The sequence below is a fragment of the Salmo salar genome, chromosome ssa12 (assembly GCF_905237065.1).
Source record: "Salmo salar chromosome ssa12, Ssal_v3.1, whole genome shotgun sequence".
Lineage (NCBI taxonomy): Eukaryota > Metazoa > Chordata > Actinopteri > Salmoniformes > Salmonidae > Salmo > Salmo salar.
Window position 1 is genome coordinate 73396723 of NC_059453.1, and position 22989 is coordinate 73419711.

Consider the following 22989-nt stretch of genomic DNA (forward strand, 5'->3'; position numbering starts at 1 on the left):
GGCAGACTCAATAGCCTTGGTTTCTCAAATGACTGCCTTGCCTGGCTCACCAACTACTTCTCAGAGTTCAGTGTGTCAAATCGGAGAGCCTGTTGTCCGGACATCTGGCAGTCTCTATGGGGATGCCACAGGGTTCAATTCTCAGGCCGACTCTCTTCTCTGTATACATCAATGATGTCGCTCTTGCTGCTGGTGATTCTCTGATCCACCTCTACGCAGAAGACACCATTCTGTATACCTCTGGCCCTTCTTTGGACACTGTGTTAACTAACCTCCAGACGAGCTTCAATGCCATACAACTCTCCTTCCGTGGCCTCTAACTGCTCTTAAATGCAAGTAAAGCTAAATGCATGCTCTTCAACCGATCGGTGCCTGCACCTGCCCGCCCGTCCAGCATCACTACTCTGGACGGTTCTGAATATGTGGACTACTACAAATACCTAGGTGTCTGGTTAGACTGTAAACTCTCCTTCCAGACTCACATTAACCTGTTGGGTCTAGGGGGCAGCATTTGCACGTCTGGATAAAAAAAATGTACCCGATTTAATCTGGTTACTAATCCTACCCAGTAACTAGAATATGCATATACTTATTATATATGGATAGAAAACACTCTAAAGTTTCCAAAACTGTTTGAATGGTGTCTGTGAGTATAACAGAACTCATTTGGCAGGCAAAACCCTGAGACATTTTCTGACAGGAAGTGGATACCTGATGTGTTGTATTGACTTTAAACCTATCCCATTGAAAAACACAGGGGTTTAGGAATATTTTGGCACTTCCTATTGCTTCCACTAGATGTCACCAGCCTTTACAAAGTGTTTTGAGTCTTCTGGAGGGAGATCTGACCGAACAAGAGCCATGGAACGGTGATGTCCCATTAGACACCTGGCGCTACTTCATGTTGGGTACCCTCGTTCCAATACGTTAGAAAAGAGTATGCATTCGTCCACCTTGAATATTATTCATGTTCTGGTTAAAAAGGCCTAATGATTTATGCTATACAACGTTTGACATGTTTGAACGAACGGAAATATATTTTTTCCCCTCGTTCATGACGAGAAGTCCGGCTGGCTTACATCATGTGCTAACGAGACGGAGATTTTTGGACATAAATGATGAGCTTTTTTGAACAAAACTACATTCGTTATGGACCTGTGATACCTGGAAGTGACATCTGATGAAGAGAATCAAAGGTAATGGATTATTTACATAGTATTTTCGATTTTAGATCTCCCCAACATGACGTCTAGTCTGTATCGCAACGCGTATTTTTCTGGGCACAGTGCTCAGATTATTGCAAAGTGTGATTTCCCAGTAAGGTTATTTTTAAATCTGGCAAGTTGATTGCGTTCAAAAGATGTAAATCTATAATTCTTTAAATGACAATATAATATTTTACCAATGTTTTCTAATTTTAATTATTTAATTTGTGACGCTGACTTGACTGCCGGTTATTGGAGGGAAACGATTTCCTCAACATCAATGCCATAGTAAAACGCTGTTTTTGGATATAAATATCAACTTGATAGAACTAAAAATGCATGCATTGTCTAACATAATGTCCTAGGAGTGTCATCTGATGGAGATTGTAAAAGGTTAGTGTATCATTTTAGCTGGTTTTATGGTTTTGGTGACCCTGTCTTTGACTTGACAAAACATTACACACAACTCTTGTAAATGTACTGTCCTAACATACTCTAAATTTATGCTTTCGCCGTAAAACCTTTTTGAAATCGTAAAACGTGGTTAGATTAAGGAGATGTTTATCTTTCAAATGGTGTAACATAGTTGTATTTTTGAAAAATTTGAATTTTGACATTTATTTGGATTCAAATTTGCCGCTCTTGAAATGCACCTGCTGTTGATGGAGTGCACCACGGGTGGCACGCTAGCGTCCCACCTAGCCCCAAGAGGTTTTAAGCATCTCCAATTCAAAATTAAATCTAGAATTTCGCAACAAAGCATCCTTCATTCATGCTGCCAAACATACCCTCGGAAAACTGACTATCCTGCCGATCCTTGACTTCGGCGATGTCATTTACAAAATAGCCTCCAACACTCTACTTGGCAAATTGGATCAGTCTATCACAGTGCCAGCTCTCGTTGGCTGACCTCGCTTCATATTCGTCGCCAAACCCACTGGCTCCAGGTCATATATAAGTCTTTGCTAGGTAAAGCCCCGCCTTATCTCAACTCACTGGTCACCATAGCAGCACCCACCCGTAGCATGCTCTCCAGCAGGTATATTTCAATGGTCAATTTCAAAGCCAATTCCTCTTTTGGCCGCCTTTCCTTCCAGTTCTCTGCTGCCGATGACTGGAACAAAAATCACTGAAGCTGGAGACCCATATCTCCCTCACTAACTTTAAGCACCAGCTGTCAGAGCAGCTCACAGCCCATCTGTAAATAGCCCATCCAACTCCCTCATCCCCATACTGTTATTTATTTTTTTGCGCCTTTGCAAACTAGTATCTCTACTTGCACATTCATCTTCTGCACATCTATCACTCCAGTGTTTAATTGCAAAATTGTAATTATTTCGCCACTATGGCCTATTCATTGCCTTACCTCCCTTATCTTACCTCATTTGCACACACTGTATAAATACTTTTTTCTCTATTGTGTTATTGACTGTATATTTGTTATTTGTTTATTCCATGTGTAACTCTGTGTTGTTGTTTGTGTCGCACTGCTTTGCTTTATCTTGGCCAGATCGCAGTTGTAAATGAGAACTTGTTCTCAACTAGCCTACCTGGTTAAATAAAGGTGAAATAAAAAAATAAAAAATACCTGTCAAGTGGATGGATTATCTTGGCAAAGGTGAAATGCTCACTAACAGGGATGGCCTTCCCTGTGGCTCAGTTGGTAGGGCATGGTGTTTGCAACGCCAGCATGGTGTGTGCAACGCCAGGGTTGTGGGTTCGATTCCCATGGGGGACCAGTACAAAAAAAAATAAAGCATGAAATGAAATGTATGCATTCGCTACTGTAAGTCGCTCTGGATAAGAGTGTCTGCTAAATGACTAAAATGTAATGTAAAATATAAATTTGTACAAAGATTTTGAGAAATAAGCTTTTTATGCATATGGAACTTTTCTGGGATATTTTATTTCCGCTCATGAAACATTGAACCAACACTGCGTGTTGCGTTTATATTTTTGTTAAGTGTTATAACTGCATTATTTTGTCACACGTATCCTGTCCTCTAGTGGTGCTTAGAGGGTGGTGATTATACAACAGTTGAAGAGTAGTTCAGTCAATGTAAAGTGGGTTTGAATCGAATAGGTTGGGGAATTGAATAGTTGGTCGAGTGGGTGCTCAATCACGTCAAGTGCGTGTTTAAGTGCAAAGTCTCTCTTTCAATAATGTATCAAATTGAATAGGATGTGTGACAGACAAATTATTTGGCACGATTTTTTTGTTGTTGTTTAGAAATGCAATATATGAACCTCAACTTTATAAAAATTAATTTGGGGGGGGGGGTAATAGTTATAGAGATGACTTGATTCCTTTCTAACCACTAAAGAATGTATGACCTCTGTGGCTTTGTTTTAGAGTAGGACTACCCATATGCCAATCACATCAAGTTGCCATGGTACGTTCACACCTCTGGTATGCTTTCGTAACAAATTTAAAAAAACTGGCTAATATGGACATTTCCGGTTGTTTTACGGTTTCCATCTATTTCACTTTAGAGATAACTTTACAACTGCACGTGCTTACTTTATTGTTTATTAACTCGTAGCATTATACATAAAAGCGAACTTTGTACCACTCCTACTGGTCAAAACATTGCAGTTGCATTGCAAGGACAATCTCCGGGCTGAACTAGAAAAATACGGCAGGGCACGCCCCTCTGTTTTGATTCAACCATGGAGCAAACCATCTGTCTGTGTATTATATTGACTTTGAAACCAGAACATAAACCGAAAGCGCAATTTTTATGGGTATGTTAAATTCATAAACATATTTACATCTCAAATATCTAGAGCATATAATGTTGTAGTAGGCCTATGCCTACTACATATAGAAACTGCATGCATAAATAATATCCCACCCTTACGCAATGGTTTGGTCTGCTTTTAAACTTCAGAGCGCCGATCTTTAACTGTAGCAGACAGTTGCCTCTCTGCTATATTCATGTGCTACACAGTTGCATTTTATCGTGTGAATATAATTTAAAACGTCACACTGATTTACAAACGTTGTCTGAAGACTCAACACAATTGCTGGTGAGTTTGGTTCTCTCTTTGATAGTTTAACTTAATAAGCTAACCAAAATGCAGTCTGACTCTTTTTTCATACCCTGTTTTGTTGATGTTGAATATGTATTACCTGTATCGACAGACCAAATAATATTATGAGACCATGATTACTTTATTTTCATGGTCCAGGCATGCAGAATGCAAACCCAATAGAGGAGGTGGGAGGCGACACACCCTGTGATGTGCCCTGTTTCCAGAAACTTGACTCCCCAACAGGTAACAGGCACTCCTCATGATCGGCTATTGGTATGGATTCATATTTTGACTTATGTGATTTTGTGGTTTTGTTGGTATTCGGTGTGTAATAAAGGTATTTTACTAATCTCTCTCCTCTTTCTGCGTGTGTCTATATGTGTGTGTGTGTCTTCATCTTCCAGGGAGCCCTCCCAAACAAGCCTCTCTCGCAGATATGATGGAGTTTGAGAATTGTGTTTCTAATCTCAGCCTTGCACATGAGATAGTGATGAACAGAGACTTCAGCTTCAGACAAAACAGCCCACCCAAAGACAGGCAAGACTAGCTATGAAACACACACACCATTTCTGTGTAATGATAGTCAATAATCACTGTATGATCATAATTTCAGTCACTTTAAAGTCACAGATTTTTAATAATGATTTATTTTTTAGCTTGGAAGGGAGAATATCTGACATAGTTCACAGTGCGTTCTGGGACTGTCTTCGTGAGCAGCTTTCATGCAGCCCTCCAGACTATGTCCATGCTGTCATTCTGCTACAAGAGGTGAAAACTGTGAGTATGGTCATGTACCTTTACTAGCTCACTCCTTCCCCCAGTTTCTCAGCATAGTATAGCAAACAAAGAAAGGCTAAGTGACCCACTGTGTGGTTGTCCCCTGTGTGGTCAGACCGTGCTGTCCCTGCTCCTGCCTGGCCACGTGCGTCTGAAGGCCCAGGTGGAGGAGGTTCTGGACCTGGAGCTGATCCAGCAGCAGGCAGATCACGGGGCCCTGGATCTGCAAAGATTGTCACGCTACATCATCAATACCATGGCCTCCCTGTGTGCCCCTGTACGGGACCCAGAGATCAAGACACTACGGGATCTTTCGGACCCAGTGGATCTCCTCAGGTGAGGGACATGCTCAATTAACTCATTTTATGGTAAAACAAAAGTCATTGTGTAGCATAATATCAGATATGAAAATGTAATGAAATTACATTTGGAATGACAAAATCTCAAAAACTAAAAAAACTAAACTCTGGGAAGCTCCTTCGTAGACTATTCCACTACTCATTCATAGTTACTTTGGGTATGGTCCACACATGGCCAGTAATGAACCAGGGCCTACGTTTGGTTAATGCTAAGAAATATGTTCCTTTCCTGACTAACAGGGAGATCTTCAGAGTCCTTGGCCTGATGAAGACAGACATGGTCAACTTCACCGTACAGAGCCTCAGACCTAATCTTCTTCAGCAGGCGGTCCAATACGAGCGAGCCAAGTTCCAGGAGATCCTGGAGGAGCAGCCTGGTAAGTGAGACAATGTTCTAAGAGAAAATCTACACAAATCTACAGTTCTACCAAATCTGACATGCTCCTAACATCCAGAAGGAAAAACTTGTGCTTCTACATCTGCATTGTCTGCTCTTTGGGGTTTTAGGCTGGGTTTCTGTATAAGCACTTTGTGACATCTGCTGCTATAAAAAAGCTTTATAAATATATTTGATTGATTGCTTGAACTCGGTTGGATAATCCCTTTGTTCACATTCACACTTTCCATCAAATAAATGTCAGGAACTTCAAAACGGATATTGTTTGTCTAATGATGGCTTCCATATGTTTTTATTGCTTTTCTAACCATCCTTCTCAAGAGTTCTTGGAAAAGACCACCGTTTGGCTTCAGGTGGCAGCACAAGAGGAGGCATTGGTCAGTACCCAGTCTGACCTTGACACTGGGACTCCCAAGCCACGTGGTCCATTAAGTCCTACTGCCGTCCTGAACAGGGCTTACCTGCAACTGCTGAGCTGGGACCCCCATGACCAGAACTACCCTGAGGTAATCAAATGAGGACCCTGATTGGTTCTGTCTTCCCAGTGGCATAACAAGCATGTAGACAGTTCAAATCAAATTTTATTAGTCACATGCGCCGAATACAACAGGTGTAGACCTTACAGTGAAATGCTTTCTTACAAGCCCCTAACCAACAATGCGGTTTCAAAAAAATACGGATAAGAATAAGAGAAAAGTAACAAGTAATTAAAGAGCAGCAGTAAAAAAAATAACAATATATGCAGGTGGGTGCCGGTACAGAGTCAATGTCCGGGGGCACCGGTTAGTTGAGGTAGTATGTACATGTAGGTAGAGTTAATTAAAGTGACTGCATAGATGACAATGGAGAGAGGCAGTGGTGTGGAGAGGGGAGGGGGAGGGTAATGCGAATAGTTTGGGTAGCAATTTGACTAGATGTTCAAGAGTCTTATGGCTTGGGGGTAGAAGCTGTTTAGAAGCCTCTTGGACCTCGACTTGGCACTCCGGTACCGCTTGCCATGTGGGAGCAGGGAAAACAACCTATGACTAAGGTGGCTGGAGTCTTTGAAAATATTTTAGGGCCTTCCTCTGACACCGCCTGGTATAGAGGTCCTGGATGGCAGGCTGTACTGGGCCGTTCGCACTACCCTCTGTAGTGCCTTGCGGTCGGAAGCCGAGCAGTTGCCATACCAGGCAGTGATGCAACCAGTCAGGATGCTCTCGATGGTGCAGCTGTAGAACCTTTTGAGGATCCATGCCAAATCTTTTCAGTCTTCTGAGGGGAATAGGTTTTGTCGTGCCCGCTTCACGACTGTCATGGTGTGCTTGGACCATGTTAGTTTGTTGGTGATGTGGACACCAAGGAACTTGAAGCTCTCAACCTGCTCCACTGCAGCCCCGTCGATGAGAATGGGGGCATGCTCGTTCCTCTTTTTCCTGTAGTCCACAATCATCTCCTTTCTCTTGATCACGTTGAGGGAGAGGTTGTTGTCCTGGCACCACACAGCCAGGTCTCTGAACTCCTCCCAATAGCCTGTCTCATTGTTATCGGTGATCAGGCCTACCACTGTTGTGTCATCAGAAAATGTAATGACTGTGTTGGGGTCATGCCTGGCTGTGCAGTCCTGAGTGAACAGTGAGTACAGGAGGGGGCTGAGCACGCACCCCTGAGGGGCCCCTGTGTTGAGGATCAGCGTGGCGGATGTGTTGTTACCTACCCTTACCTCCAGGGGGCGGCCCGTCAGGAAGTCCAGGATCCAGTTGCAGAGGGATCCAGGGTCCTTAGCTTATTGATGAGCTTTGAAGGCACTATGGTGTTGAATGCTGAGCTGTAGTCAATGAATAGCATTCTCACATAGGTGTTCCCTTTGTCCAGGTGGGAAATGGCAGTGTGGAGGGCAATAGAGATTGCATCATCTGTGGATCTGTTGGGGCGGTATGCAAATTGGACTGGGTCTAGGGTTTCTGGGATGATGGTGTTGATGTGAGCCATGACCAGCCTTTCAAAGCACTTCATGGCTACAGACGTGAGTGCTACGGGTCAGTAGTCATTTAGGCAGGTTACCTTAGTGTTCTTGGGCACAGGCTCTGTGGTGGTATGCTTAAAACATGTTGGTATTACAGACTCGGACAGGGAGAGGCTGAAAATGTCAGTGAAGACACGCTCGCAGTACACGTCCTGGTAATCTGTCTGGCCCTGCTGCCTTGTGAATGTTGACCTTTCTGAAGGTCTTACTCACATCGGCTGCGGAGAGCGTGATCACACAGTCTTCCGGTACACCTGGTGCACTCATGCATGTTTCAGTGTTATTTGCCTCGAAGCGAGCATGGAAGAAGTTTAGCTCGTCTGGTAGGCTCGTGTCACTGGGCAGCACTCGTCTGTACTTCCCTTTGTAGTCTGAAATGGTTTGCAAGCCCAGCCACGTCCGACGAGCGTCAGAGCCGGTGTAGTACGACTCGATCTTAGTCCTGGATTGATGCTTTGCCTGTTTGATAGTCGTTTAGTGGAGAATATAATTCAGGAAGTAGGTGGTTGAAGCCATTTTCAACAAGGAAATTACATCAGGGAATTATCAATGAATGGATGAATCACCTATTGCTCCAATAAATTAATAGATTGAGATTACATAATAATAATTCCCTGTGCTTTCACCCCCACATAATCTACTCACCCCCACTTATCTACTGGAAAACATTTTATAGTATCTCATGTCCAAATTTCTCCTCTCCCTCCACAGACAGTTCTGATGGACAGAGCCCGCATAGATACACTGGGGCAGAGGCTGAGTCTGCTGGTTCTTGAGGCATCAGTTCTGCTGTTGACCAGCACACAGTGTGGGGCCGCTGTTTTCTCTCTGCAGGGGTTTGTAGGTAAACTCAAGCAGACCATCACTGCCCTGCTGGAGGGCAGTCACAACAGGTAAGAGGGGGGGGTTACTGTCTGTCTCGGGGCACAGGTAATGTATAACAGAAAAAAAGTAAGTTGACAAAAGAGCCCAGCTGCCACACTTCAAATGTCTGCAACAAACCCTTCTTCAGGCTCAAAATATAGCTCAAATTAACAAGTTAATAAACATTTTAAATAAAAATGTTTATACATGATTTCATGAAGCTATTCATGCTCTACTCTAAAGTACAATCAAATGTATTATTGCGAGTTCAATAAATTCTTATCCTGTAGTTGTTCTGAATGGATGTTTGACACCAGTCTCTCTGGTGCGTTCAGGGACTTTGACCTGCAGGGGGCGTTGCTGGGGCTGAGGGAGCAGGTGCTGGTGCAGGTGAAGGAGGCTCTAATCACCCAGGAAGGACCAGCGCTGCCTCAGGACAGTGAAGACATGCTTAAGGGACAGATCTCAGACCTGGCCAAGAACAACAACCCCATCCACACTCTCATAGGTCAGTCACCACCAGTGAGGGGCAACCCAAACCTGACCTCCCAAGTTCAGCATTCCAGAGTAACTAGTTGCATGAGTTCCATGTTAATCCTGAGATATGTGCAGGTCAATTTAACCATTACTGATACAATTATGAGTCCGATACAATTGTACAGTTTAGCAAGATATGTTCTTTGTCTGCAAAGTTTCTTGTAAGTCAGATGGGCAGTGCAGCAGGCTGATTTCTCTCTTTTTGCATACCACACATGTTGTAGAAGAAAGAGTGCAGGGCTACCTCCAGGCCATGCTAGAGGGAGACCCCACTAAAAAGAGTCCGTCCATGCCCCCTGCCCTGAGGCTGCTGAGTGCTGAGGTGGCAGAGCTGGGAATGGCCTTTGGGCGAATGGTCCATTTCAACCGCTCAGTTTTCGGCCCCTTCTACGCCCCCATCCTAAGGAAGATGCTGTTTCCATCGGGAGAGGCCGAGATGGGGGAGGACTCCCGCTAGTCCCCCCAACACCTCAGGTCGCCTGCATAAGCTGCCATTCAACATTTACACAATGTAGAGCAGGGTTCCCAAACTGGCGACCCGCGGGCCAAATCTGGCACGTCAACAATATTATTTGGCTCCCCCAAAGACCCCCAACTTAAATTTAAATATTTTTTAATTACAAAAATGTATAAAAATCTCGCACCTGAGATGCAAAAACTCCCAAATGCAATGTCCCAAGAAGGAAGTTAACTTAACTTTTGCATTATTTAGGTAGGGTAACTTCATTCACGAGGAGAGAGAATGCAGGAGACAGTCAACTAATAAATCAGGCAATGGACCATTTTGTGGTGCTGAATCTTAAAGCTGCAACCACAGCACAATCAATAGGAGGTGAACAGTGCTGGTGCTGGAAATATAGCTAACTTGCTATGCAAGTGTTGCACAGCGACAGATGGAGAAAACCTACACCAGTCGAGTAATTCATTTCAACAATAATCTTCATTTTAATTTGACTTTACAAACAAGAAGAGGGCTTAATTGTCTTCTGAGCCTAGGCCTACCTAAAGCCTAGGCCTACATAAAATAACAACTGTCTGAGGTATGCTATAAGGCTTAACAGCATCTTTCACAAGAAAAAGATTATATGGCCTAATAGAAGTGGGATTTGTTTTTTTACAAGGTCTCCTTACAATTGCAACTGGTCAAAAAAGGAGCATCCTAGATAAAACAATAATTCCAAGAAAAAAAGGTGAATGTCTATCAGGATAGCCTGCTCCTGTAACGACAGAAAAAACAGATAATACTGTCAGCTTGAGACCTAAATATCCCTGGATAAGCACTCACAATAATGTTAGTATTTACTAAATACAGTCATATAGGCCACAAAGTTACTCACTCAATGGGAAAAGTTGCATTTCCCCTCGATCTTGTGGATGTCACGTGAGATGGATGTGATTTTGATGCGCAGGCAGTCAACGATTGACTTATGTGAAAGCCAGTTCCTGTCCTGAGTCTATATTGCATACATAGAGTAAAATTAGAACTCGCAGGATTAAGTCGATCCAAACATTGTTAGCACATGAAATGCACGTTTCTTTATTGGCTGTATTCCTCTGAGCATGCCACCCAAAACGCACACAAGGACTCGGTACTCCTGAGCGCATCCCTGATTTGGCTCGATGTCTGTAATTCTATCAGCTCAGTTTGAATTGTTTTATTTTAATAGCATTTAATTTAAACTTTATTTAACTAGGCAAGTCAGTTGAGAACAAATTCTTATTTACAATGACGGCCTACCCAGGCCAAACCCGGACGACGCTGGGCCAATTCTGCGCCACCCTATGGGACTCCCAATCACGGCCGGATGTGATTCAACCTGGATTCGAACCAGGGACTGTAGTGACGCCTCTTGCACTGAGATGCAGTGCCTTAGACCGCTGCTCCACTTGGGAGCCCAATCCAGCGAGGGTATCGTTTTCTTAGCAAGGGAGGAGCGTTCTCCATCTGGGCGGACTGTGAGAGGAGCACGTACAAACGCAATGATATCCATGGGCATTCTGTAGTCTTCAAATCTGGTGGAGAAGTTGTCCCTCAGCTGCTTGATGAAATCTTCCATGCTGCGGTCTGGTCCCTCTGCCTGTCGTTTCTTCAGTGTGCTGAAGTCCAAATCGAACAACTCAAGCTTCCACAAGTTTTTCCACCATGTCCACGACTGTTTTCCATCTTTCTTGTTACTGGAGAATTAACCAATTTATGTGACAGAATATGTCAGCCAAAAAAGCAGTTTATGTAGCTTGCAGTTAACGCTTAAATGTTTCTGCGTCGGGCCTCTGTCTCAGGCGGAAGACCACTTTGAAAATTCCATGCCTAGATTCATAATAACGTATGAGATTAAATAATTTGCACATAGCGACGTTTTCATTTCAAATAAGACACACTGGCTTGGCATTGGGAAAATATGGTCAAATGAACGCATATCTCTTTGTACATTTTCCCTGATACTTTTTGAGAGCGACATTTTCTCTTGTATCAAGCCAATTGTTCGGAACGAATGTTGACGTTAACAAAATCAACACACAGAGAAAGACAAAAATAATAACTGAATAGAGACATGGTGATTTTATGAGCGTAATCAGATCAAAATGATTGTTATTGTCACAGAATGTATTATGTACTAATCAGATGTGTTAAAAATATTGTTCAATTTGTAGTGTAGGCCAATTAATTGTGCTAATATTATATACTAATTATGTTCTGGCCGCTGACTATTAGCTCAGAGAAAAATTGGGCCAAAGGCCAAACCTAGTTGACGAACCCTGATGTAGAGTGTTTATACTGTATATTTAGATTTTAGAATATAAATACATTAGTAACGTTTGTTAAACCAAAAACAGGCCATCAGATAAGTAGAATATTCATATAATCATACTGGAATACATTTTCCCCAGGACACATATAATATTTGTTGTGGCAACCCTTGTGATAATCATTTTACTAATATCTAGAGTTTGCATGCATGTCAGCTGGAATGTATTATATGTGCATTAGCTAGAGATTGTTGTGTACAGTAGGTTTATTGAATGGTATGTACTGTATAATTTAAAGCACTTACCAAAAATATGTCTGCACTTTAACTATTTAAAATACATCTATATTTTAATATTTTGGAACTGTACATTACATAATGTGTGAAATTTGTTGGGGGATTATTGAGTGACATTTTATGCATTCTGACCAACTGAACAAAAATATAAACGCAACATGTAAAGTGTTGGTCCCATGTTTCATAGGATGAAATAAAAGATCCCAGATGTTTTCCATATGCACAAGAAGCTTATTTCTCTCAAATTGTGGGCACAAATTTGTCTACATCCCTGTTAGTGAGCATTTCTCCTTTGCCAAGATAATCTATCCACCTGATAGGTGTGGCATATCAAGAAGTTGATTAAACAGCACGATCATTACACAGGTTTATCTTATGCTGGGGACAACTCAATGCCACAGATGTCTCAAATTTTGAGGGAGTGTGTAATTGCCATGCTGGTTGCAGGAATGTCCACCAGAGCTGTTGCCAGAGAGTTTCACGTTCATTTCTCTACCATAAGCCGCTTCTAACGTCGTTTTAGAGAATTTGGCAGTACGTCCTTCTGGCCTCAAAACTGCAGACCACGTATGTGTATGGCGTTATATGGGCGAGCAGTTTGCTGATGTCAACGCTGTGAACAGAGTGCCCCGAGGTGGCAGTAGTATGGACAGGCATAAGCTACGGACATCGAACACGATTGCATTTTATCAATGGCAATTTGAGTGCACAGAAATACCGTGACGAGATCCATAGGCCCATTGTCGTGCCATTCATCCACCGCCATCACCTCATGTTTCAGCATGATAATGCACTGCCCCATGTCGCAAGGATCTGACCACAATTCCTGGAAGCTGAAAATGTCACAGTTCTTCTATGGCCTGCATACTCAGACATGACACCCATTGAGCATGTTTGGGATGCTCTGGATCAACGTGTATGGCAGCGTGTTACAGTTTCCGCCAATATCCAGCAACTTCGCACAGCCATTGAAGAGGAGTGGGACAACATTCCATAGGCCACAATCAACAGCCTAATCAACTCTATGTGAAGGAGATGTGCTGTGCTGCATGAGACAAATGGTGGTTACACTAGATACTGACTTTTTTGTTGTTGTTATCCATGCCCTTTCATTTTTTTAAAGGTGTCTGTAACCAACGGATGCATATCTGTATTCCCAGTCATGTGAAATCCATAGATTAGGGCCTAATGAGTTGGTTTGAATTGACTGATTTCTTTATATGATCTGTAAAATCTTATAAATTGTTGCATTAATATATTTGTTCAGTATATGAAAAAAAATGTATGACTTGTGACGACATTTTTTCCCCTCCATTGTTTCAATATGATTTTTATTTCAAACAAGTTCATGAAGAGGAGACAATTCAGTTATCATTTAATTGTTTGGTTTTAGAGTAATGAGAAAAACATGTTCAAAAGGAAAGACTAAGGATTGTGGAGTTTGTTTTTCTTAGTAAGTGAAAGGGAAAGGGTTACCTAAAGTGGTAAGTAACCCTAAGCACAATATACTACTCACAACATAAATGACAAATCAATATACCTACAGTACCAGTCAAAGGTTAGGACACGCCTACTCATTCCAGAGTTATTTGTACTATTTTCTACATTGTAGAATAGTGAAGATATCAAAACTATGAAATAACACACATGGAATCATGTAGTAACCAAAAAAGTGTTAAACAAATCAAAATATATTTTATATTTGAGATTCTTCATAGTAGCCACCCTTTCCCTTTGTGGTATACAGAAGATAGCCCTATTTGGTAAAAGGCGAAGTCCATATTATGGCAAGAACAGCTCAAATAAGCAAAAAAACGATAGTCCATTATTACTTTAAGACATGAAGGTCAGTCAATGCGGGAAATTTCAAAATCTTTGAAATTTCAAGTGCAGTCGCAAAAACCATCAAGCGATATGATGAAACTGGCTGTCATGAAAGGAAGACCCAGATTTACCTCTGCTGCAGAGGATAAGTTCATTAGAGTTACCAACCTCAGAAATTGCAGCCCAAATAAATGCTTCACAGAGTTCAATAAACAGACACATCTCAACATCAACTGTTCAGAGGAGACTGGGTGAATCAGGCCTTCATGGTCGAATTGCTGCAAAGAAACCACTACTAAAGGACACCAATAAGAATAAGTGACTTGCTTGGGCCAAGAAACACAAGCAATGGACATTAGACCAGTGGAAATCTGTCCTTTGATCTGATGAGTCCAAATTTGAGATTTTTGGTTCCAACCGCCATGTCTTTGTGAGACACAGAGTAGGTGAACGGATGATCTCCACTTGTGTGGTTCCCACCGTGAAGCATGGAGGAGGAGGTGTGGGGGTGGTTTGCTGGTGACACTGCCAGTGATTTATTTAGAATTCAAGGCACACTTAACCAGCATGGCTACCACAGCATTCTGCAGTGATATGCCATCCCATCTGGTTTGCGCTTAGTGGGACTATCATTTGTTTTTCAACAGGACAATGACCCAACACACCTCCAGGCTGTGTAAAGGCAATTTGACCAAGAGGGAGAGTGATGGAGTGCTGCATCAGATGACCCTGGCCTCCATAATCACCCGACCTCAACCCAATTGAGATGGTTTGGGATGAGTTGGACCGCAAAGTGAAGGAAAAGCAGCCAACAAGTGCTCAGCATATTTGGGAACTCCTTCAAGACTGTTAGAAAAGCATTCCAGGTGAAGCTGGTTGGGAGAATGCCAAGAGTGTGAAACGCTGTCATCAAGGAAACTTTGTTTGGTTTCTACATGATTCCTTTTCTATTATTTCATAGTTTTGATGTCTTCACTATTATTCTACAATGTGGAAAATAGTAAAAATAAAGAAAAACCTTTGAATGAGTAGGTGTGTCCAAACTTTTGACGGGTACTGTGTACATAAACCATTATACACTGTACATACACTTACATGTCTTATAAAGAACTTCTGAAGTATAAAAGTGTGAGTATAAGGCCATATGATCTTGGTCAATAATATTCTGTAGTAATTTCTAGGGTAAATTATTAGGCTATCACTGCCCTTAACAAATAATTGAGGTGCCACCCAGCCTGATGGAATTCAGCATGCCATCTCATTACAGAGTTAAACATTATTATATTATAATCACACTTTATCAATGGAGGTCTTAGCCTAATGCAGGGATGGGCAACTTGTAGCCCAGGGGAGTCATGCACTCCCAAAATCTGAGGGGGCACAAAGTATGTGGGGGTCGCTGGGAGGTGGAGAATAAGTTGAAGAATTTTGCATTTTTCAAACACCTGAAACAGCTTTTTCCTGCAATCTAGAACCATAAACATGATGCTTAATTCTATGTAAAGCTAAACTAGCTAAGCATACCTCTTGAGCTGTCTGTATCCTCCGGTTCTTACATTAAAAAAATTAAAATATTCTTCTCTGCATCTCTGCTCAAATCTGGGTAAAGGATTGAAAATAAGTCTTATTCAGTACATTTAGGCCTAGATTCAATCAGATCAAGCATTAACCGGCAATAGCAGACGCCCTCATAGCGGACGCTTTGGAGTTGTAATTGCGTTGGAGACATTAAATCGGTGACAGCTGTGCTTGTGATCATTGTCACGAAGGCACACCCGCCCCCACTCGCATTAGAAGTAACTCAAATTGAAAATTAGGATTTATATCATCCTAATCAAGGTGTAGATAACATCTCACATTCCAGTTTTCGAACTTGGAAACATGGCTGCATGGGATTGTTGGCTGCTGGATTTCTCTTAATGTGACTCTGTGTAGCCAATGGCAATGTCCGCTTTAGGTATAATGACAGCTCCACCGCAGTTCCACCTCCGACACCGCCAAAACAACCGCAATGCGGATGTTGGCTAAAGCGGATCTGATTGAATAGAGCTCATAGTTATTGCTTGCTTTTCTAAAATCTCCCAACTTTTCCAGCAGACATTCCAGCTAAGATAGACAAGCCAGCTGCTCTACCTTGATTAATAGCCTCAAATGGCTTCTTGGTAAATAGTTATGAGGTTGGGAGATTAGGCTAGCCAAAGCCAACTTCATGAAGTTGCTAAGTGGCTAGTAGTATTACAGAAAAAAATGACTTAAAAAAAATAATAATAAATTAACAGGACACATCTGAAAGGGCACATGCTCCTGTGCTCCCTATGGGCATGATACCTCTGTTGTGACCCCACCCCCATCAAAGTTGCCCATCCCTGGCCTAGTGCATCAACTGTTCTGAAATTCACTACATACTGTGGTATGTCAGTCTTTGAGGATCATAGCATCTACTGGTGTTCATCCCTTTTTATACTATTTACTTACTGGTAAGTGATTTAAACCTACAATACCATGCTAAGATCTCCCACTAAATACAGATACTGCAGCCTGTAGAAGCTTCCAGTTTTTACAAGTGTAAAGACTTTGTAAGTTACATTTTCTTCCTAATTTAAAATAGTTGTCCCTCCATTGAATAATATATTTCATCCTCTTACTACATCAGTTAGCCATATAAAAATAGTGTTTTTAAAAAATGCATCAGTTTATTTCCATCACATGTTTTGTTCCAAATGTCTTTGCTAGTGAGGGAGTATGACTTTTGCATGCATACATCTATCTCCTCTGCCAGTCCCTGGGCTTGTCTTAGTGACAAAGAGATGCAATTAGCTCTCATAGAATATATTGTCTGGCAGCTACTTCAAACTCCCATGCAAGTAAGATGCCCTAAGACACAATCAAATACCTTAAGAATGAGATGTTCCATTGTACTATTTAATTTCAGGTATATATTGCTTTACATTTTTAAACATTATCACATTATCATTGACAAACTATACTTTGCCCACAAATACATGGGCATAGCATTATTATGCTGGTACAGTAGGTCTAAATTTGATTCACGTACTCTTGTTCTCTCTTCTTGATCCTGGTAGTAACAACATGATAATCTCAAATATACCTGAATCAATAAAAATTGTCATTAATGGCCCATCATTAATTGTCTATATTCTGTATATTACTGTACCTACATGAAGTCAGATGTGGAGGTAAAGACAGTCAGTGTGAGGCCAGGGAGGATATTTGACCTTTCAGACTGACCTTCTCAAGATAGGAGACAGGCCCTGCTTACCCAGTGGACAGACAGCTAGTGTAAGGTTATCATTTCTCTGTTACTTGGTATTCAGGAGAGGTGGTAGAAGGCAGCAGACCTTATCAAACAGTCCCTCATAGACCCGCTGAATGTATCCCTGTTGGTCTCTCTGGCTCTAGTCTACACACACGCAGACGCTCACATTGGCTGCTCCACTTCAACTCATAGCTTGGTGTCCGGAAACTTGAACGCTGGAGTGAGCTACACAAGGAAAACACTGACGTTAAAAAACAGAAGCATGCACAGCCAAATCATGCCACCACAATTGTGTCTGCTTGATATAGCCTCTGCTCTTTAAAAAAGTAAGGCTTTTATATGCACCCAAACCAAAACAGGATAAATGTGTTTTCATGATTTCAACACATAACAGCGAGGAACATAGTGCAAGAGAAATGACAATGCTGGACAATGTAAATGAGATGAGGTGCTATATTTGTGAAACGAAGAAAAAAGTAAAACAAAACAGCAAATTATAAGATAAAACAAAACAGACACTGCTACGTACGTACACCTCAATGGGCCATCAGAGGACCAAACGCAAATACTGCCACATGCATCAGTACAGTAACAGTCGGAACAGGACAGAGTGACGATGAGACACAGCCACAGTACTGCACAGAGACTAGCATGTCTTAACAGTCATTCTCCAGTCAGCCATCCTGTATTAACCAGGTGTCGTTTGGAGAGAGGCTAAACATAACATCTCCTGCAGCAGGGGACACAAAATGCGGACAGCAGCTAGAGACAGAACAAGCCATCTTCCCATGAGGACACAAACACAAGGATTACACAGCACACAGAATAGGTTGAGCAAAACACAAACAGAGAGCCAACAGACACACTACATGACCAAAAGTATATGGACACCTTGTTAAACATCTCTTTCCAAAATCATGGGCATTAATATGGATTTGGTCCCCTCTTTGCTGCTATAACAGCCTCCACTCTTCTGGGAAAGATTTCCACTAGATGTTAGAACATTGCTGTGGGGACAATTCAGCCACAAGAGCATTGGTGAGGTTGGGCACTGATTTTGTCTGATTAGGCCTGGCTCGCAGTCGCTGTTCCAATTCATCCCAAAGGTGTTCGATGGGGTTGAGGTCAGGACTCTGTGCAGTCCAGTCAAGTTCTTCCACACCGACAAACCATTTCTGTATGGACCTCGCTTTGTGAACAGGGGCATTGTCATGCTGAAACAGGAAGGGGCCGTCTATAAAAAACAGCCCCAGACCATTATTCCTCCTCCACCTAACTTGACAATTGGCACTATGCATTTGGGCAGGTAGCGTTCTCCTGGCATCCGCCAAACCCAGATTAGTTTGTCGGACTGCTAGATGGTGAAGCGTGATTCATCACTCCAGAGAACGTGTTTCCACTGCTCCAGAGTCCAATGGCGACAAACTTTACACCACTCCAGCCAACGCTTGGCATTGCGCATGGTGATCTTAGGCTTGTGCGTGGCTGCTCGGCCATGGAAACCCATTTCATGAAGCTCCTGACGAACAGTTATTGTGCTGACGTTGCTTCAATAGGCAGTTTGGAAGTCAGTAGTGAGTGTTGCAACCGAGGACAGACGATTTTTACGTGCTACGCGTTTCAGCACTCGGTGGTCCCGTTCTGTGAGCTTGTGTGGCCTACCACCTCATGGCTGAGCCGTTGTTGCTCCTAGACGTCTCCACTTCACAATAACAACACTTACAGTTGACCGGGGAAGCTCTAGCAGGGCAGAAATTTGACGAACTGACTTGTTGTTGATGGTGCCACATTGAAAGTCACTGACCTCTTTAGTAAGGCCATTCTACTGCCAATGTTTGTCTATGGAGAGTGTGTGGCTGTATGCTAAATTTTATACACCTGTTAGCAATGGGTGTGGCTGAAATAGCTGAATCCACTAATTATAAGGGGTGTCCACATATTTTGTATATATAGTGTAGATAACTAGACCTGCGGTATAAACCCCTGTGAAAGGAAAAACAAGAATGCAGTTTCACAGATATTTTCAACCAAAAACTATTTGCACAATGAAAGCATATCTAATTACATTTTGATCCCTCAAATGTAAAGTTCCATGAGTAAGCCTGAATCTTTGGCACTGTCACTAACTTTTTTGTGACTAATTTGTTTAAACATACTGTACCTCATGCTGAACCTATGTGCCTTGGCATGGATTACAACCCACGTAATCTTGATATGATGCAACATAAGGAGTCCAGCAACACCAATGTGCCTTGCCTCATAAATTGTCTAAAATTAAAACAATGGGAATATTTTGTATCCTTCACCATGAATTGGCAAATTCCTTGGACATACCCAAAACGTGGCCTTCATGACCATGGTGTTTTGGTAATTTCTCATACATTTGCACTTAAATGATTTACTACGCCGATAGATTGTGGTCTTGCTTCCCTTGGTTTCTTTCACTAAATATATTTCAGGATGCCCTGGTCTTTTTAAAAGCATATCTTATTAAAGAAACCAACCATATCCATTTTAAAACAATATTTGTTTTTAAGGGATAGTGCCATGTTTTAACACAGTGTTCTCTGATGAGCCAAACAGTCTCTGATGATTGTCTCTCTTGGTAATAAAATGACTGGTGAGGCACCATGCACACTGTGAAGCTACAGAGCATTATAGACATTATTATCTGGACAAACCTGTACCATTACAACAACTTCATTGCAGCTCAGTCAAAGTGTTCATGTGTTGTCAACTCAAAAGTGCTGTTAGTCTTTTTAACCATGGAAGACGCATGGAGCAGTCAGCAGGTGTGGAGAGTGTGTGATGGTGGCAAGGGATGCTCAGTTGATTACATTTAGATAAACTGATACATGGCCAGATTGAAGTAATTAAGGCTACTGATCTTGGCAGATTGATGACGAAGTTGTCCTCCCATTTGTGTACAAGAAGAGCACACAGGAAATTGAGGTTCAGTTCTTGATCCATTTTAAATGGAAAGAAAATTCCTTGATGATCCATCAATGTATGATAAAAAAAATGCGTAGAAAAATTTTTTTTTTTCTTATAGATTTTTTGTCCTTCATGCATCCCAGGTGATGTGTCTCCTCACAGCGCCTCACAGTGGTAGATGCCTGGCAAGACAGGACAAGCTACAGATAGGGAAAGAAAAATATTGAACTTGCCTTTAGCGAAAAACAAGTGAAATACAAAAATAAACATGGCATTAAAAAGACAAAATTGTTAATCCTTTTGGGAAGGGGATAAACTATTGTTTATGACTGAGGAGGTTGTTTGGGACATGATAATGTTCTTTGTTCCACTCTATATGGGACCAAAACGGTAAGTTGATAATATCACAAGAGTAGTACTCCTTTGGCGTTAGATAAAAATAGGTACTTATGAAGGTTTGTTCTTTTCTTGTTCACATTGGCAGTACAGCCAATGCTTATCATGTTACTATCAGGTAAAAATGCAACAGGTAGCTCAACAGAAAAAAAAGTCATGCTTGTTTTGACTGAAGGGAGTCACTTGGAAAATAATGGCATGACAGGAAGAGAACAAAAATCCACAATGTCTTCAATGATGATAAACCTAATAGGGGGTGGATGCAAATGCAAGTAGTTGGGAGGAGGAGGAGGCAGATCGGTTGAGAGAGCAGGGCCGTTGTAGGTTCAGTTCAGGTCCATCCACAAGTCAAGGGGCTCCATCAGTGGCTGCAGCAGTGTCAGGAGGAGCAGGGGCTGCCAAGGGGTGAGGAAGAGGAGAGAGCTGCAGGGATGTGTGATGTCAGAGCAGGGTGAGGTTTGTGTAGGGCAGGGCAAAGGAGAGGGGGCAGCCCTGAGGAATGCTACCATCACAGTGAGAAGGCACAGGGCTCGTGAGAGAGAGAGAGGGCGGTAGAGGTTAGGGGTCAAACTGGGTGCTAGTGCGAGGTGGGGATGGGGCAGGGGATCCAGTCTCAGAATATGGTGGTCTCGTACTTGGTGCTGACAGGGCGCTTGTTGGAGTCTCTCTGGTTGAAGAGCCAGGTGGTGCTGCCCAGGGACTGCATGTCTGCATCCATCTCCAGAGGGTCAATCTGCCGGGGGAGGGGAGGGGGGATGAGAGTTGCACACTCAAGTCCTCAGCACATGTGCAAGTGGATTAAAGGCACAGTCCAGTGATGCTAGAATCACAGACACCAGGGCTCAATCCACAACATATAGATGTCTGATAACAAAACAGGCTGCTGGAGACCTAACAGACCACACACATTCCCATCTGTCTCTTAGTCTGGGCTTCAAATTAAGTGAAAATGTGAAAACACCGTAAGGATTCAAACATGCGCTCTTAAACAATAGGTTCACCAAGAAAAAAAAGTGTCTCTGTTAACACATGAACAGCCAGAAATCAACACTGATCACTACCAGGATAAACATCATATGTTATAGCTTTTCCTTATAAAAAATGTACTTCAATTAGTAGTCCTGTATGTCTGATTACACTAAATACCACTGATAAACCCCAAATAAAGTACATTGTGGCAATGCAAAACTGAAATATACTACTGTCTTCATATTCAGTTCCAGTCAAAAGTTTGGACAAACCTACTCATTCAAGGGTTTTTCTTTATTTGTACTATTTTTTACATTGTAGAACAATAGTGAATACATCAAAACTATGAAATAGCACATATGGAATCATGTAGTAACCAAAAAAGTGTTAAATCAAAATATATTTTATATTTGAGATTCTTCAAAGTAGCCACCCTTTGCCTTTGCGCACTCTTGGCATTTTCTCAACCAGCTTCATGAGGTAGTCACCTGGAATGCATTTCAATTAACAGGTGTCCCTTGTTAAAAGTTAATTTGTGGAATTTATTTCCTTCTTAATGTGTTTGAGACAATTAGTTGTGTTGTGACAAGGTAGGGGTGGTATACAGAAGAGAGCCCTATTTGGTATAAGACGAAGTCCATATTATGGCAAGAACAGCTCAAGTAAGCGAAGAGAAATGACAGTCCATCATGAATTTAAGACATGAAGGTCAGTCAATCCGGGAAATTTCAAGAACTTTGAAATATTATTCAAGTGCAGTCGCAAAAACCATCAAGCGCTATGATGAAACTGGCTCCCATGAGGACCTTCACAGGAAAGGAAAGGAAGACTCAAGAGTTACCTCTGCTGCAGATGATAAGTTCATTAGAGTTAACTGCACCTCAGATTGCAGCCCAAATAAATGCTTCACAGAGTTCAAGTTTACATTACATTTTATTACATTTAAGTCATTTAGCAGACGCTCTTATCCAGAGCGACTTACAAATTGGTGCATTCACCTTATGATATCCAGTGGAACAACCACTTTACAATAGTGCATCTAAATCTTTTAAGGGGGGGGGTTAGAAGGATTACTTTATCCTATCCTAGGTATTCCTTAAAGAGGTGGGGTTTCAGGTGTCTCCGGAAGGTGGTGATTGACTCCGCTGTCCTGGCGTCGTGAGGGAGCTTGTTCCACCATTGGGGTGCCAGAGCAGCGAACAGTTTTGACTGGGCTGAGCGGGAACTGTGCTTCCTCAGAGGTAGGGAGGCCAGCAGGCCAGAGGTGGATGAACGCAGTGCCCTTGTTTGGGTGTAGGGCCTGATCAGAGCCTGAAGGTATGGAGGTGCCGTTCCCTTCACAGCTCCGTAGGCAATCACCATGGT

General features: G+C 42.2%; 2 protein-coding genes across 7 annotated transcripts in view; one reads left to right on the forward strand and one right to left on the reverse strand.

Moving 5' to 3' along the window:
- The first annotated feature begins 4060 nt into the window (after window positions 1-4060).
- On the forward strand, window positions 4061-12443 carry LOC106565864 (T-complex protein 11-like protein 2). Its single transcript, XM_014133473.2, has 10 exons — window positions 4061-4235; window positions 4398-4484; window positions 4646-4778; window positions 4898-5018; window positions 5134-5354; window positions 5618-5754; window positions 6096-6280; window positions 8491-8672; window positions 8979-9151; window positions 9405-12443. The coding sequence occupies exons 2-10, from the start codon at window positions 4400-4402 to the stop codon at window positions 9635-9637; spliced, it is 1470 nt and encodes a 489-aa protein (XP_013988948.2). The 5' UTR covers window positions 4061-4235; window positions 4398-4399; the 3' UTR covers window positions 9638-12443.
- Window positions 12444-15123: 2680 nt separating this feature from the next.
- Window positions 15124-22989, reverse strand: part of anks1ab (ankyrin repeat and sterile alpha motif domain containing 1Ab) — a 47614-nt gene continuing 39748 nt past the window's right edge. For 2 of the 6 annotated variants that reach the window (XM_014133470.2, XM_014133472.2), the window contains one exon: window positions 15124-17550. In XM_014133470.2, coding sequence (XP_013988945.1) covers window positions 17512-17550 — 39 coding nt within the window. In that variant the 3' untranslated portion in view covers window positions 15124-17511. Of the gene's footprint in view, window positions 17551-19045; window positions 21389-22989 lie in introns of those variants that run through there. The other 4 variants (XM_045691759.1, XM_045691760.1, XM_045691761.1 and 1 more) reach the window with 3 other exon arrangements.

Bases quoted from the DNA above. Each gene is read 5' to 3' on its own strand.
- LOC106565864 (XM_014133473.2), top strand. From the start codon at position 4,400: ATGCAGAATGCAAACCCAATAGAGGAGGTGGGAGGCGACACACCCTGT. The intron at 5,019-5,133 runs GTGAGTATGGTC...CTGTGTGGTCAG, and splicing joins TGCTACAAGAGGTGAAAACT to ACCGTGCTGTCCCTGCTCCT. The intron at 9,152-9,404 runs GTCAGTCACCAC...CACATGTTGTAG, and splicing joins CCCCATCCACACTCTCATAG to AAGAAAGAGTGCAGGGCTAC.